General features: G+C 43.0%; 1 protein-coding gene across 1 annotated transcript in view; it reads left to right on the forward strand.

Annotated features, from left to right (window-relative positions):
• SLC6A17 (solute carrier family 6 member 17) overlaps positions 1-15290 on the forward strand; it is a 54672-nt gene that overhangs the window by 26241 nt on the left and 13141 nt on the right. Inside the window, exons 4-9 of the mRNA XM_053246276.1 lie at positions 1597-1723; positions 2883-3064; positions 4008-4118; positions 8476-8717; positions 9098-9290; positions 13335-13527. Coding sequence (XP_053102251.1) covers positions 1597-1723; positions 2883-3064; positions 4008-4118; positions 8476-8717; positions 9098-9290; positions 13335-13527 — 1048 coding nt within the window. The remainder of the gene's footprint in view (positions 1-1596; positions 1724-2882; positions 3065-4007; positions 4119-8475; positions 8718-9097; positions 9291-13334; positions 13528-15290) is intronic.

Here is a 15290-nt window from a genome sequence, read left to right on the forward strand (position 1 = left end):
ATTTGTTATAATTGTGATGATCATGGCGTACAGCTCATGAAAACCCCAAATCCACAATCCCAGAAAATTAGAATATTACATGGAACCAAGAAGACAAGGATTGAAGAATAGAACAATATCGGACCCCTGAAAAGTATAAGCATGCATATGTATTCAGTGCTTGGTTTGGGCCCCTTTTGCAGCAATTACTGCCTCAATGCGGCGTGGCATGGATGCTATCAGCCTGTGGCACTGATGAGGTGTTATGGAAGACCAGGATGCTTCATTAGCGGCCTTCAGCTCTTCTGCATTGTTTGGTCTCATGTCTCTCATCCTTCTCTTGGCAATGCCCCATAGATTCTCTATGGGGTCAGGTCAGGCGAGTTTGCTGGCCAATCAAGCACAGTACACTGTATACTTTTCAGAGGTCCGATATTGTTCTATTCTACAATCCTTGTCTTCTTGGTTCCATGTAATATTCTAATTTTCTGGGATTGTGGATTTGGGGTTTTCATGAGCTGTACGCCATGATCATCATAATTATAACAAATTAAGGCTTGACTTATCTCGCTTTGCATGTAATGCGTCTGTCTCATATATCAGTTTCACCTTTTAATTTGCATTACTAAAATTAAAGGACTTTTGCATGATATTCTAATTTTCCGAGTTTCACCTGTATATGCAGTTAAGCAGACCAGATATATCCTCAAAGAATATATAGTTATGTACCCTAAGCATCTGATTCACTATAAACGTATATCACTAGCAAAATAACATAGCAACAGTTATTCTTGTTGTCGCCAGTCCTAATGACACACTTAGCTGATATAGTGGCCCAGGAAACCAGGAGGTAGGGTACTCTTATATACACAGTGTATACTCTTTTTGTACTGATATTGGAACCCAAGCTCAGCAGCACAGCTCACTCCCCAGCCTCTGCTCATTACAGTTGTGCCATTCAGCATCTTTCCTGAAGCAAATGGAAGAGATCCAAAGGCCCCTTGGGTTGAATCCTAAGGGCCACTGAGGTAGCTCTGCCTCTGTTGTGCTAGTGCAATATGACATGGGATGTGGTGACTGCCACAGGATGTGGTGACTGCCACAGGATGTGGTGGTGGCCACTAGCTTGGATGGCTTTAAAAGGGGGCTTAGACAAATCCATGGAGGATCAATCTATCAATGGCTACTAGTCTGCTCGCTCCGCAAATCTGGTTTAAGCACTGGGCTACTTAAGTGGGTGACCCACTTAGGAACCACCGGGCTTGCAGCTGAGCCCGGTGGTTCTCACGATGGTAGAAAATTGGGCTAGCGGAGGCTAGCCCGATTTTCTACCATTGTGTCAATAGCCTCTACATGTTAAATGTGCCATTGGCTCTGACATTCTTAGTTTTCTTTTAGTAAATGGCAGCTGTGGGGGTGAGGCAAGAAGGTGATCTGGATCAGCCCTCCCGTGGCTGCTCTTTGCCCCAGAGGAAAGCCCCCATTGGCACCAAACTCCTGCTTTCCAAATGATCATGGGTAACTTTGCATCCCAAGCCTGCTAAGTACAACCAAGTGTGTTTGACGGACATTCTGTCATTAGAGGATCGAATCACTGTTTCATTCTCCTTTTGCCAGGTCTGCTTGTTTGTTGGACTTTATTACAATGTGATCATAGGATGGAGCATCTTTTACTTTTTTAAATCCTTCCAGTACCCTCTGCCTTGGAGTGAGTGCCCCATCTTAAAAAATGGCACAGTAGCAGGTGAGTTCCTTTTTCTGTAAGTAGTATGTGGGAAAGAGGAGATGAAGCAAGCATTTGTTGGGTTAGGAATGATACTGATGGTATTCCAGCAACTTGGAATTCAAATGTGGGTGATGGTTACAGTAGTAAGGAGTGATGGCTGATGTCACACAGCACAGGTGGGTAGATTCATTCACTTCCTTTCCCTATCTTCATGGGACACAAAGAGAAGAGTGTGAGGAGAGCTGGTCTTGTGGTAGCGAGCATGACTTGTACCCTTAGCTAAGCAGGGTCCTCCCTGGTTGCATATGAAAGGGAGACTAGAACTGTGAGCACTGTAAGATATTCCCCTCAGGGGATGGAGCCACTCTGGGAAGAGCAGAAGGTTTCAAGTTCCCTCTCTGGCTTCTCCAAGATAAGGCTAGTAAGTTCCTGCCTGCAACCTAGGAGAAGCCGCTGCCAGTCTGTGAAGACAATACTGAGCTAGATAGACCAATGGTCTGACTCAGTATATGGCAGCTTCCTATGTCCCTTTTGTCCCTGTGTTCATTTGCCCTCTACCCTATAGTCATTCAACTCACTTTCCCTAGTGGTGTTGAGAGGAATGGAAGGAAACAAAACCCTAGTCCATGGGTAGGCCACATTAGCTCTCCAGCTGCTGCTGGACTACAACTCGCATGATCCCCAGACAGAATAAACTGTGGCTGGGGATAATGCGAGTTGTAGTTCAACAATAGCTGGAGAGCCAAGGTTGCCATGCCTACCCCTGGACTAGTCCAAGAAGTGACAGTCATTCAGGTTTGTTTCCAGCTGTTGTGATATAGAGTTGAACATTAGCTGGCAGGACGTGGATACTTTCCTAAGTATTCAATGGAGATGCTTTTGAAGTTAATGGAGCATTTAATAGAATTTGAACATCTCCCAGAGTATAGATGAATCTTTTATAGTGGGTATAAATTGCCCCATCTATTTAACTTTTAGTTGCAGTTGGCACGATCTCATGGTTCCCCCCCCTTCCAAAACAAACTTAGGCATCCTTCCTGAACTATCCTATAATGCTTGTCTGTCCTCCTTAGCTTTTAACTACTGTCTGACTTTGCTGTGGTTTAAGCGTGTCTTTATGAGATGCCAGTGCAAATGACTGTAGATAGTATAAGCCAAAGGTTCTTATCATTTTCAGTGGTGGAACCAGAATGTGAAAAAAGCTCTGCTACTACCTTCTTCTGGTACCGTGAAGCCCTGGATATTTCCGACTCCATTTCAGAGAGTGGTGGGCTCAACTGGAGAATGACTGTATGCCTGTTGGCAGCTTGGAGCATTGTGTGCTTGGCCATGATAAAAGGAATCCAGTCTTCAGGGAAGGTAAGTCTTGTTGATGGTGGCAGCCAGAAGCAGAATAGAACAGAACTTGCTAGAGTCCACAGCAGATTCACATACACTCTAAAGTGGTGCATCTTCATGTAACTCCTAACAGGTATTAGCAGTCAATAGCTGCTGCTTAAATAGTACTATAATCTTCAGCCAGAAACCATGCATGAAGCCACCTCCATACATCTTGAGGAGCTTCTAGTGCCCTAATAACCACGGAGCAGCCAGGAAGAAGATGAGGGTGCAGATTTTGTATACCCAAATGCCAAATCAGGATGCCTCTTCCATTTTGCTTGGCTCTGTGTCCCACAGAAGCCATCTGAAAGAGAGGAGCAGAATCTGTGTGAGAATCCAGTGGGAATGAGTCCAGAGGTGGTGCCACATCCAGCAGTGCCCAGTGGCACTCACAGCCTCTGTCTGTCTATTTATTTATGGCTCTGTTGCTCTATTCCTCTGGAGCACAGCAGTCCAGTTTTGCTGTCTCATATCATATCCACGTTACTCATTTAAACAGGTTATCAATAACTCTCTTTCCCCTGAGAACCACAGTTCTTTTGTTAGTGAAGGGCCAGGGATTTCTAAGCACCTCACCAGTTAACAATTGCCAGAATTATTTGCAGGAAGAGATGACCCTTAAAGTGTCAGAGGACTGATTTAAGTTTCTAGTACAGCTTGGACCTCAGTGTTCATCCATAATTTTAATTATTTTTATTTTTAAACTAAATTATTTCATTTTAAACTTTTAAATTTGTTTTTTTTCTTATGAGATTGTTTTTTACTTTGTATTCTGTGAAATTTTAACTGTTTTTATTCTGTTTTTTATTTGTTGTGTTCTGTACACCGTCTAGGGATGCACATATCAGGCGGTATAAAAATATGATAGATGTATATTGGCTACTGCCAGTTTATCACAAGTAAGATCCTCTCCCTCTCTTAGGTGATGTATTTCAGCTCCCTCTTTCCTTATGTGGTGCTGATTTGCTTCCTGGTCCGAGGACTGCTGTTGAGGGGAGCAATAGATGGCATCCTGCACATGCTCACTCCCAAGGTAAGTCTGTCATCCTTGCCTGAAGCCATTACACCAGTCAGACTCAGTTCTCACAAAGTGTTTTGTATTCCAACATAGATACATGAGTGCCACTTCTGTTGGGAAGGCTGCATGCAGGGATTATTTTTGAAAGACATGGAAGTAATAACTGGGGAAGAACTGAGGCCCCACTTCCATGTAGTATATGGGAACAAGTTGTGTATAGCATTGCATTCACTCTTCACTACTAGCAAAACGTACATATATTTTGTATTCCAGTATCTGTAGCTTAGTACAAAACTGTGTGTGATAATTGTAGTACTGAGGTGGGAGAAAGCCCTCCCCTACTAGGAGCACACCACGTCAGTGCTGTGCCTTGGGAATCAAGTGCATTATTGTATGTTTTCTTGTATTTCAGAAAGACTTGTGTGAGTTGTCATGCCAATGAGATATCTCGCAACTGATCTGGGAATGTCTTTGCATTCTTTGAACCATTGGTATCACAAAAAGAGAGCTCCTTCAGCTGAACAGATTTTAGTTTTCTGCTGAAATTCTTCTTTCCGGAGTGACTGGCATTTATTTTACAGAATGGCGAGAAAGGGATTTACAAGAACAATTGTAATCGCCCCTGTTGTGGCCCCAGGCTGGATTCTCCTCTACACCAGGACTGATATTTGACAAACAAACCCTCAAGGCCAAATCACACGATTGACATCACTTATAGTTTGGCCCTTATAGCCAACAGCCCACATCCTAACTCTGTGTGCATGCAGCCAAAAGAAGCACATATGCAGCAGGTGCGCTCCCACTTCTGAAGTGCAGTTGTTTGCATGTGGGCAGGAGGTTATTTTCATTAGTCACAATTATGTCCCTGAGGGCTGTGCAGCCTTCCACCACATAACTGCTCATTGCATAGAATGGTAAAAATCCCCCCGCCACATGTGCAAGCACCTGTGCTTCAGGAGCAGGAGTGCATTTGCTCGATGTCTGTTCCTTTTGGCTGCCCACGTGCTGTGTTAATTAGGATGTCAGCCACTGGCCCGACAGCTTCTTAAAATGAAGTAATGACTCGTAATTGCTTTGTGCAGTGCAACCAAAGCCAGTTTTATGATTTCTTCCACTCCTGACAGGTGATGCATTGTGTTAGATTAACTGGAGATGTAAAAGAACAGCTGCAATATGTAAATTAATTAGCTAGCTAATTTATTCATTAAATAAAGATGTAGATGATTCATATTGTGTTGCTGATGTGAGACATTAATCCTGATTAATTTTGAATATGAAGTATAAAAAGCACAAGCACAAACCCAAAACCATTAGCTCTTCTCTTAAAGAGGCTTTTTTGCAATATAAGAACAGCCCTGGTGGATCAGGCCCAAGGCCCATCTAGTCCAGCATCCTTTTCACATAGTTTCACATAGTGGCCTACCAGATGCCACTGGAAGCCACAGGCAGGAATTGTGGGCATGCCCTCTCTCCTGCTGTTACTCCATTGCAACTGGTATTCAGAGACATCCTGCCTCTGAGGCTGGAGGTGGCCTATAGCCCTCTGACTAGTAGCCGTTGATAGACCTCTCCTACATAAAGTTATCCAAACCCCTCTTAAAGCCATCCAGGTTGTTGGCTGTCACCACATCTTGTGGCAGAGAATTCCACAAGTTGATTATGCATTGTGAAAAAGTGCTTCTGTTTGTTGCTCCTAGATTTCCTGGCAATCAATTTCATGGGATGACCCCTGGTTCTAGTGTGATGTGAGAGGGAGAAGAATTTCTCTATTCACTTCCTCCACACGATGCATGATTTTATAGACCTCTATCATGTCTTCCCTCAGTTGTCTTTTTTCTAAACTAAAAAGCCCCAGGTGTTGTAGCCTTGACTCATAAGAAAGGTGCTCTAGGCCCCTGATCATCTTGGTTGCTGTCTTCTACACCTTTTCCAGTTCTACAATGTCCTTCTTTAGATGTGGTGACCAGAATTGTATGCAGTCCTCCAAGTGTGGCTGCATCATCATTTTGTATAAGGCATTATAATGTTAGCCGTTTTATTTTCAGTCCCCTTCCTAATGATCCCTAGCATGGAATTGGCCTTTCTCACAGCTGCTGCATATTGTGTCGACACTTTCAACGAGCTGTCCACCATGACCCCAAGATCCCTCTTCTGGTCAGTCACCGAAGGCTCAGATCCCATCAATGTATACTTGAAGTTGGGGTTTTTGTCTCAGTGTGCATCACTTTACACCTGCCAACACTGAACTGCATTTGCCCTTATCGTTCCCCACTCCTCCAGTTTGGAAAGATCCTTTTGGAGCTCCTCATAATCCGTTTTGGATTTCACTACCCGAAAGAGTTTGGTATCATCTGCAAATCTGGCCACCTCTCTTCTTACCCCAGCTTCTAGATCATTTATGAATAAATTAAAAAGCACCGGTCCCAGTACAGATCCCTGGGGGACCCCACTTCTTACTTCCCTCCATTGTGAAAACTCTCCATTTATCCCTACGCTCTGTTTCCTATTTTTCAACCAGTTAGAAATCCACACATGTGCTTGTCCCCTTATCTCATGACTGCTAATTTTTCTGACAAATCTTTGATGAGGAACTTTGTCGAAAGGTTTTTGGAAGTCCAGGTATACTATGTCAACTGGATCACCTTGATCCATACACTCGTTGACACTCTCAAAGAACTCCAAAAGGTTTGTGAGGCAAGATTTACCTTTGCAGAAGCCATGCTGGTTCTGTCCTAGCAGGGACTGTTTTCCTATGTGCTTTACAATTTTATCCTTGAGGACGCTTTCCATCAGTTTGCCTGGAACAGACATTAAGCTAACCAGCCTGTAATTTCCCAGATCGCCCCTGGATCCTTTTTTGAAAATTGGTGTTACATTTGCTACTTTCCAGTCCTCTGGTACAGAGCCTGAATGTAGGCATAAGTTATATATTTTGGCAATGAGGTCAGCAATTTCCCATTTGAATTCTATGAGGACTCTTGGATGGATGCTGTCTGGCCCTGGCGATTTGCTAGTCTTCAATTTTTCCAGACAGTTTAGAACATCATCTCTTGTCACTTCTATCTGACTCAGTTCTTTAGCTCAGTATCCTCTGCCATGAAGACAGATGCAAAGAACTCATTTAGCTTCTCTGCAATCTCCAATATCCTCCTTAATAATCCCTTTCATTCCCCCGTTGGAGTGAACGGTCCAACCGCCTCCCTGGCAGGTTTCCTACTTCTGATATATTTAAATAAGTTTTTGTTATTCCCCTTGATGCTTTTAGCTAAATGTTCCTCAAACTCTCTTTTCACCTCCCTTATTGTCACCTTGCATTTCCTCTGCCAGAGTTTGTGTTCCTTTCTGTTCTCCTCATTTGGAGAACAGAACCATACATCTACCAAAAGCAAGTCTATGAATGACATCACTGTTTGTGAATGGCATCTCTGTCAAATTTGCCTCAATTCTAGCATGCAAAATGTCCCACCGGTAATGCTACTCATTATCAGCATATAGCTTGGTAAGTCATTAGATGTACTTCATGGCTAGTGCCATGTAGAATGGTGGGCTGAAAGAGGTGTAAGGTGCACAATATATTACCTATATTAGATAAGCATAGATCACGAAAGGTATCCAAAAGGCTTTCTAAAATAACTGTGGCTATCCTAAATATTCTGTAAAGTATAATTTGTAGGGCTGCAAGTTTTTAAGTGGTAGGTTAATCCACTTTGGGTTGTTGTTTTTTTGTTAAAGTAGTTGATTTGAATTGGTAGGGGTAAATTTGAATCAGTGGATCTCTGGTTTCTAAGCTTCATTTAAATACTGCCTAGGTTTTAAAGCTTTCCCCCTCAATAATCATGAGAGCTAGAATCCTGCTTTCTTCCTTTAAAAATATGTCAACATATTCAAGATACTGGCCAACATGCAGAGGATGTTTCCAGTAGATGATGTGCTGTGCGGCTGCCCAGAAGTGGTTTTAAGTCATTTTGCTGCAACCCCATCACACAGCGATGTTGAGTCTGCCTTTCAAATTGCATAACGACCCCAGCAGGTCCCTACCATTGACGGAGGGTTGCCTGTCATGTTGGCCACTGACTGGTGAGCCCACAAATACACAGACAATGAAGGTATAGGGTGCAATCAAGAATTAAGCATGCTAAGCACATAAGCACACCTAACGTTTATTAGATTGTGCCTGTAGGGTCCTCTGTAATTTAGTTAACAGAAGAAGAAAGTTATAGTACTGTCTCTTGCACATATCACCTTATTAACTGCACATACATATGACGATGCCAAGTGCTCTATGTACATTGAAGGGTACCAAATGAATACTAACTTAAGCATCAAAGATGCAGAATGGATGACTTGGCTTTCCTCTCATCTCTCATTACAGCTTGATAAAATGCTGGATATCCAGGTGTGGCGAGAAGCAGCCACTCAGGTCTTCTTTGCCCTTGGACTGGGCTTTGGTGGAGTTATTGCTTTCTCCAGTTACAACAAACAGGACAATAACTGCCACTTTGATGCAGCCCTGGTCTCCTTCATCAATTTCTTCACCTCCATCTTGGCCACACTAGTAGTCTTTGCTGTGCTGGGCTTCAAAGCCAACGTCATGAATGAGAAGTGTGTGATTGAGTAAGTACTAATTCTAGCTTTTGTCCAAGATGCTTTTTGAGAGGTTTGTAATCACACTAATAGTAAATTCTTCAAGGTATCTGTAACTTTCTAAATAAAGAGCTGGTGCAGTTTTGTTCCTGACTAGAGTTTTGATAGCTTGAAATTATTGTTTTGTTCCTGTCAGATTACTTGGTGGGGATCTAGAGGGAAGTCGCTGTTCACCTTATTGTTTTTGCAGAAGGTGTAGTGGAGTAATAAGACTAATTCTTTCCGCATCAGCTGCTGGGGGTTCACCTTGCCTATTTTGCAGGAAGAAGATGCCTTTCACCTTATGCCCAGAACAAGGTGAAAAAAGCCAGGAAATGGCTCTCTAGTGACTTTTAGCTTCTCCATCTTAGGAATGCTGAGAAGATCCTGGGTTATCTGAACGCCAAAATCCTGAGCCATGAACTTATTCCACCCCAAGTGAACTTCTCCCATCTCACGGCCAAGGACTACAGTGAGATGTATGATGTGATCAAGATGGTAAAGACAGATCACTTCCAGGAGCTGGGACTGGATCCCTGTTTACTGGAAGATGAGCTTGACAAGGTATATTTGCCACCAGGCTTGCTCTTTGCAGTCATATTGGACCCAAAATGCTGAGTCTCAGTAGATCCACCCAGTCCCTAGTACTTCACGGAAGACAGGGAGTCAATCTGCGTGTTCAGAAGAGCATCTAGTACAGTTCTCCTAGGACTGTACCCCTTCAGTATGCAGGAGGTCATAAAATCAAATGCCCCTCAAAATAATAATAATAATAAAGCGTCCTTGCATGTAGAAAATTGGTACATCTATCTAGCGCATAAGGGAGAAGGTAGCCAGAACTCTTGTGGCTGCTCTTTAAGATCACTCTGGTGTGGCATTTGTTGCCATGTGGTGATGAGTCCTAATTAATGGATGAAAATTGATAAGACTATTCCAAAAGTTTGTTTTTTTAAAAAATACATTGCCTTGTGGTGAGTGGGGGAAGGAATTAAATCTTTTGGAATAGTTTTATCCATTTCCGTACATGCACTGCAACAAGTTGTTCAAGAAATTCATGAAGTTGCATATACAATAAGGAACTGCCAAGGAAGTTGGAAGTCCAAAACCCTGCATAGATATAACTGAAGATGTGAAAAATCAGATTCACTCCAGGAAAGAAAATATAGCTGCAGCAATTTACTGAGATTTTGAACTTTAAAATTTCTAGAATTTGTGGGGGGTTTTGTATGGTTCCTTATTGTTTATACAGCCACAAATTATTAAAACCTCTTTTGGTTTTTGTTCTTTATTCTGGTGAGCAATCTTTGGGCTCACATTATAATACAGTACTTGGTTCACTTTTCTCTCATTTGCTTTTCTTACCATGTGATGAGCTATTCATATGAAGCAATCCATCATGTGTACCAAAGATTTTCACTACACCACTACAAAACATTCTGAACCCCTGCTAACTTGGCAAAGAGGCACCTTTTAACATGGTGATTATCTTTTATTTAGCAGGGGGAGAGTAACTGGCCCTATCCACCCCCAACACAGTACTTCCAGTGACTGCTGCTGGTGTCTATTTTATGTTTCTTTTTAGATTGTGAGACCTTTGGGGGCAGGGATCTATCTTATTTATTTATTATTTTTCTGTGTAAACCGCCCTGAGCCATTTTTGGAAGGGCAGTATAGCAATCGAATGAATAAATAAATAAATAAGATTTTGTTGTACACATGTACATGTTTTTGTGTGAATGACTTATACATGAGTTTTTCTTAAAAGCAAACCTGGGTACAGGCTCCTCAAATTCAAAATACAGATAGGAAGCATACTAATGTATGTGCATTGAACATAATGTGTGAATAAATTGTAAATTTGTACAGATCTGAATGTGTGGGATGTTCAACCCACACTGTACACAGATTGTGTGTGGGCTGAACATCATGTATTATAGAGCTATTCTCTTTGGATGTTTATAGTGGTGTGGTGAAAACTCCCCGGTCCATGGCATGACAAATGGTCTCTCTGCATACAAATGGTTCACTGCATGGTAACATCTACCACTTATGTTATTCAAATCCATTTCCATGTGGTATCCATTATTTGTCAACTGATCCTTAGGCCCTGTTGAGGAGAGCAAAGCCTATCCACTTGACCTCTCAAAGAAAATAAAACGTATTGGCTGACATACTGTGCAAGAACCTTTGTGTGCACAGAAGTTGCACAAATGATGTTGCACAAGAATGAGCCCATTAGTTCCACTGGGCTTACTCTTGCATAATGTTTGTGCAATTTTTTTGTATGCACAGCTTGCATGGATGCAACATTACTAGGCTGATGTACCTTGTGCAGTATGCCAGCCCTTTCGTTTTAGGTTCATCTTTAGTTCAACAGCATACAGTTTCTGAGAAAAAGGCCAAAAATTATTCTCAGTTTTTGTGTTGAGAGGCCAGGAGGTAAACTTCCTACTAGGGGTGTGCACGAACTGGTTTGGGGGTCTATTCACAGACCTCTGAACCAGTTTGAAAGACTGGCATTCGAGCTGGTTTGGCGGTGGGGAAGGGGGTTGTTTTAAGGTGCGGGGAGGGTGTCCTTACCTCCCCCGCTGCGTTTCCCCCACCGGCACTCCTGTCAAAATCGCTGTTGCGGAGCGGCTGTATACCCTCTTGCCCAGGTCAGTATCAAACTGGAAGTGGCCAGCGTGCATGCACATGCATGATGTACGCACGCATGCCGGCCACTTCCAGTATTACACTCACTGGGACGGCAAGAGGGTATACAGCTGCCCCACAGCAGTGCCAGTGGGGGGAACGCAGCAGGGGAGGTAAGGACATCCTCCCTGCACCTTAAAGCAACCTCCCCACCCTCCCAGAAGTGCACGGAACCGGTTCCGTACACATCCCTACTTCCTACTGCAAAGGGACACTTCTGGTGCATCAGGTTATATCTTCAAACATTTTTCCAACTTTTTAAGCTTATGGAATTCTTGTCCCCATGAGACTATCACAGAACTTAATTTCTAAGAGTGCTTCCTGATGGCACTGTTTTCTTGTGCTATTGTGAAACAATGCCCTGAGCACCCAAGGCAAACGATGGCATCACAACATGATGCTGCAATTGGACACAGCAGAAGAATTTTGATGTGATCCCAGATGGGTTTGCACAGCTGCTGTCTGCACTGGTAGTAGAACAATATTATTTTTATTATTGATTTGATTTGATTTGATTTGTATACTGCCCTTCCAAAATGGCTCAGGTTGGTTTACAATTAAAACAAACCACTAAAACAGTAAAGAGCTAAAACAAATAAAAAAAACCAACAATATAACAATTAACAATTTAAAAACATTTTAAAACAACAATTAAACAATTACAGTAATTACCGTGTTTCCCTGAAAATAAGACAGTGTCTTATATTAATTTTAGCCCCCAAAAATGCACTAGGGCAATTAGTGGTACATCAGAAATTACTGCTAGGTCTTACTTTCGGGGGAAAAGGGTAAAACCCCTGAAATCGGGTTTTGAATTTTAAAATAGATCAGATATTAAAAACCTCAAAGTTTAGGAAGCTGAGAAAGCTTGGGTGAAAAAAAAAAAGGGTTTTCAGGTGTTTTTTGAAACTTGCCAGAGATGGGGAGGGTCGTATCTCAGCAGGGAGCGCATTCCACAATCTCGGGGCAGTGACTGAGAAGGCCCGTCTCTGTGTAGCCACCAAACGGGTTGGCGGTAACTGGAGATGGACTTCCTCAGATGACCTCAATGGGTGGTGGGGCTCATAATGAAGAAGATGCTCTCTTAGATACCCAGGGCCTAAGCCATTTAGGGCTTTGTAAGTTATAACTAGCACTTTGTATTTTGTCCGGAAATTTATTGGCAGCCAGTGTAACTCCATCAGTAAAGGAGTAACATGGTCTGTTCCTCCTCAGTGAGTAAAAAAGGCCCTTTTCTCACTTCCTCCCATAATCAGGAGGTTCTGGTATACTCTGAGAAACACTACATGTGTGTGAATTTTTACACTGTGCCTTCCATTGTGTTTACCAGAGGAAACCACAGCTAACCATGGCTTCTTAAAGCAAGAGCTCATCTTGTGGTAGCAAGCATGAATTGTACCCTTTGTTAAGCAGGGTCTTCCCTGGTTTGCATTTGAATGAGAGAGTACATGTGTGAGCACTATAAGATATTCCCCTTACGGGATGGGACTGTTCTGGGAACAGCATCTGCATGCTTGCATGCAGAAGATTCCAAATTCCCTCCCTGGCATCTCCAAGATAGGGCTGAGAGAGACTCCTGTCTGCAACTTTGAGGAAGCTGCTGCCAGTCTGTGAAGACAATACTGAGCTAGATGGACCAATGGTCTGACTCGTTATAAGGCAGCTTCCTATGTTCCTAAGTACATGTGAAATAGATCCTTGTGCTGTCATCACCTGTGGTGATTTACATGCAATATGCATGCTTTCCCCTACATTTATCCATGCAGGAAGGTTCATATAATTGCTCACTTGTTTGACTCTGAGAATCTGCAAGTTTACAGATGGAAATCTATGGTCATAAATACATAGCATCTGCTTTTATAATGGTCTTTTCTGCTAAGAGTAACACAACCATCTCCTTTTGTCTGTGTACAGTCAGTGCAGGGAACTGGCCTCGCGTTCATAGCTTTCACGGAAGCAATGACCCACTTCCCAGCATCTCCTTTCTGGTCAGTCATGTTCTTCCTGATGTTGATAAATCTGGGTTTGGGAAGCATGATTGGGACCATGGCTGGCATCACCACACCTATCATTGACATGTTCAAAGTACGGAAGGAAGCATTAACAGGTAAGGTTTTTCTCATGGAACTCAAAAAACTATTCATACAGCACTACTGCTGTGCATGCCATGCAGACATTGCCTAGCTCTGGCAAAGATAAATGCTTCAAGATTATGCATCAGACAATATCAAATTGTAGTCCATAAAATTCACTGCCTAAAGTCATGGGTAGCACTTCAGTTCTTGTGCTGAAACAACTTGGCATGTGTGTGAAGTGGGATTTGGAAGCCAAATTACAGCACAATCCCTTTAATACTGAGGGCTTTCCCGGCCCCTTTAATGCAGAGGAGAGCAGGTCTATCCCTGCTCCTTCTCTGCTCCCTGCCATTGCTGAACTGGCAGTGCTCTCCCCCAGCTATCCATGTGCACTGGCTGCGGTCTTCCCCAGCTGCCCCCACATGGCACCGGCACACAAATGGCTTCCATGCTTGTGCAGATGCCATTTTGTGCCAGTACCAAATGGAAACAGCTGGGGGAGAGTGCTGCTATTGTCCGTGAATACTTGGTGGGGGGGCGCCACTGGTGGTGCATTAAATATGGATTGAATTGAAGGTAGAGTCCTGGATTTCAGGCTAAAGATCCCATTACTGCCACCAGTACTATGTGGCTCAGGGAACATAACATGTGACATTACTCATGCCACTGAGTCCTGCATAGCTTTTAAAACATGTAAATAGAAAGCTCAGGGGGGCCTAATTCAGGTTGGGATCATAGCATGGGGAGAGGGTACCTTTAACCCACTGTCCCTGTCAGAGCCCAGGGGAGCTGTCCAGCACATGAAGCAGCAAGGTTTCCACAAGAACAGGATTGCTGTCTAGCTGAGAAGTCACTCAAAAGCTGATCTGTGTGTGGTGTCCTGAACAACTTAATAGCCAGAACTGTTGCTTCAGCCTTTCCTAAAACATCAGCAAGATCTTGATCCAGAACATACATTGATTCTAGTCTCCTCCTTCTAAGTGGATCAAGGTATGGGAGACTTGGGTATGCAAAATGAGCACTGCGCCTCCTGGCCCAGGCTATTTTCCACTACCTCTTCTCTTGGGCTCATGGGGTGGATTTGGAGGAAACCAGCACAGGGTGTGGCAGGTCCTCTGACTCAGCAACTTCCTTGTGTGGGGCACCTTTCCAAGTGGTGCTCTCAGGGCTGCTTTGAGTGTTTGCTGATTGCCCTTGATCACCACAGGGACAATGATGAGATCCACCTTCAAGGAGGTCCATCTAGTTCTAGACTGGTCCTGAGCTCTGGTGAGGCATGTTGCTAGATCACTTCAAATATCAGGTCAGCTGTAGCCAAAGTTTGACCGTCAACCACAGCTGTTCCCCATTTGAAAAAATGAGAATGTCACCTGGCTAAATAAAGAAAAAGTTTGCCTAGCTCGACTCTTCAATATAAGCTTAAGTTAAAATAATATCTTTTTAGAAACTGCTCTGCAGATATGGAATCTAATGTTCGGCACATCTTAAGGTGTGCTTGTCTTCACAACCTATATAACACTTACTGGAGAAGAGTTCTTCCCCGCCCTGCAGCACCACAATGAGCAATAATGTATAACTTGAATAACATTTTTCCAGAAGTTGATTGCACGTGCTCCCAGATCTCTTTAGTAGCTCATAGCAGATATTTTCACTTTCATAGCAGATATTTTCACTAACATTACACTGACAAGCATCTTGTATGTCTGAATAGCTCTACTGTCTCTTTGATTCCTGACCTTTAAAATATTCACCATCAACTCATACTTGAGGGGCCCTATTAAAACATTTATTATCC

The sequence above is a fragment of the Hemicordylus capensis genome, chromosome 4, assembly GCF_027244095.1.
Source record: "Hemicordylus capensis ecotype Gifberg chromosome 4, rHemCap1.1.pri, whole genome shotgun sequence".
Lineage (NCBI taxonomy): Eukaryota > Metazoa > Chordata > Lepidosauria > Squamata > Cordylidae > Hemicordylus > Hemicordylus capensis.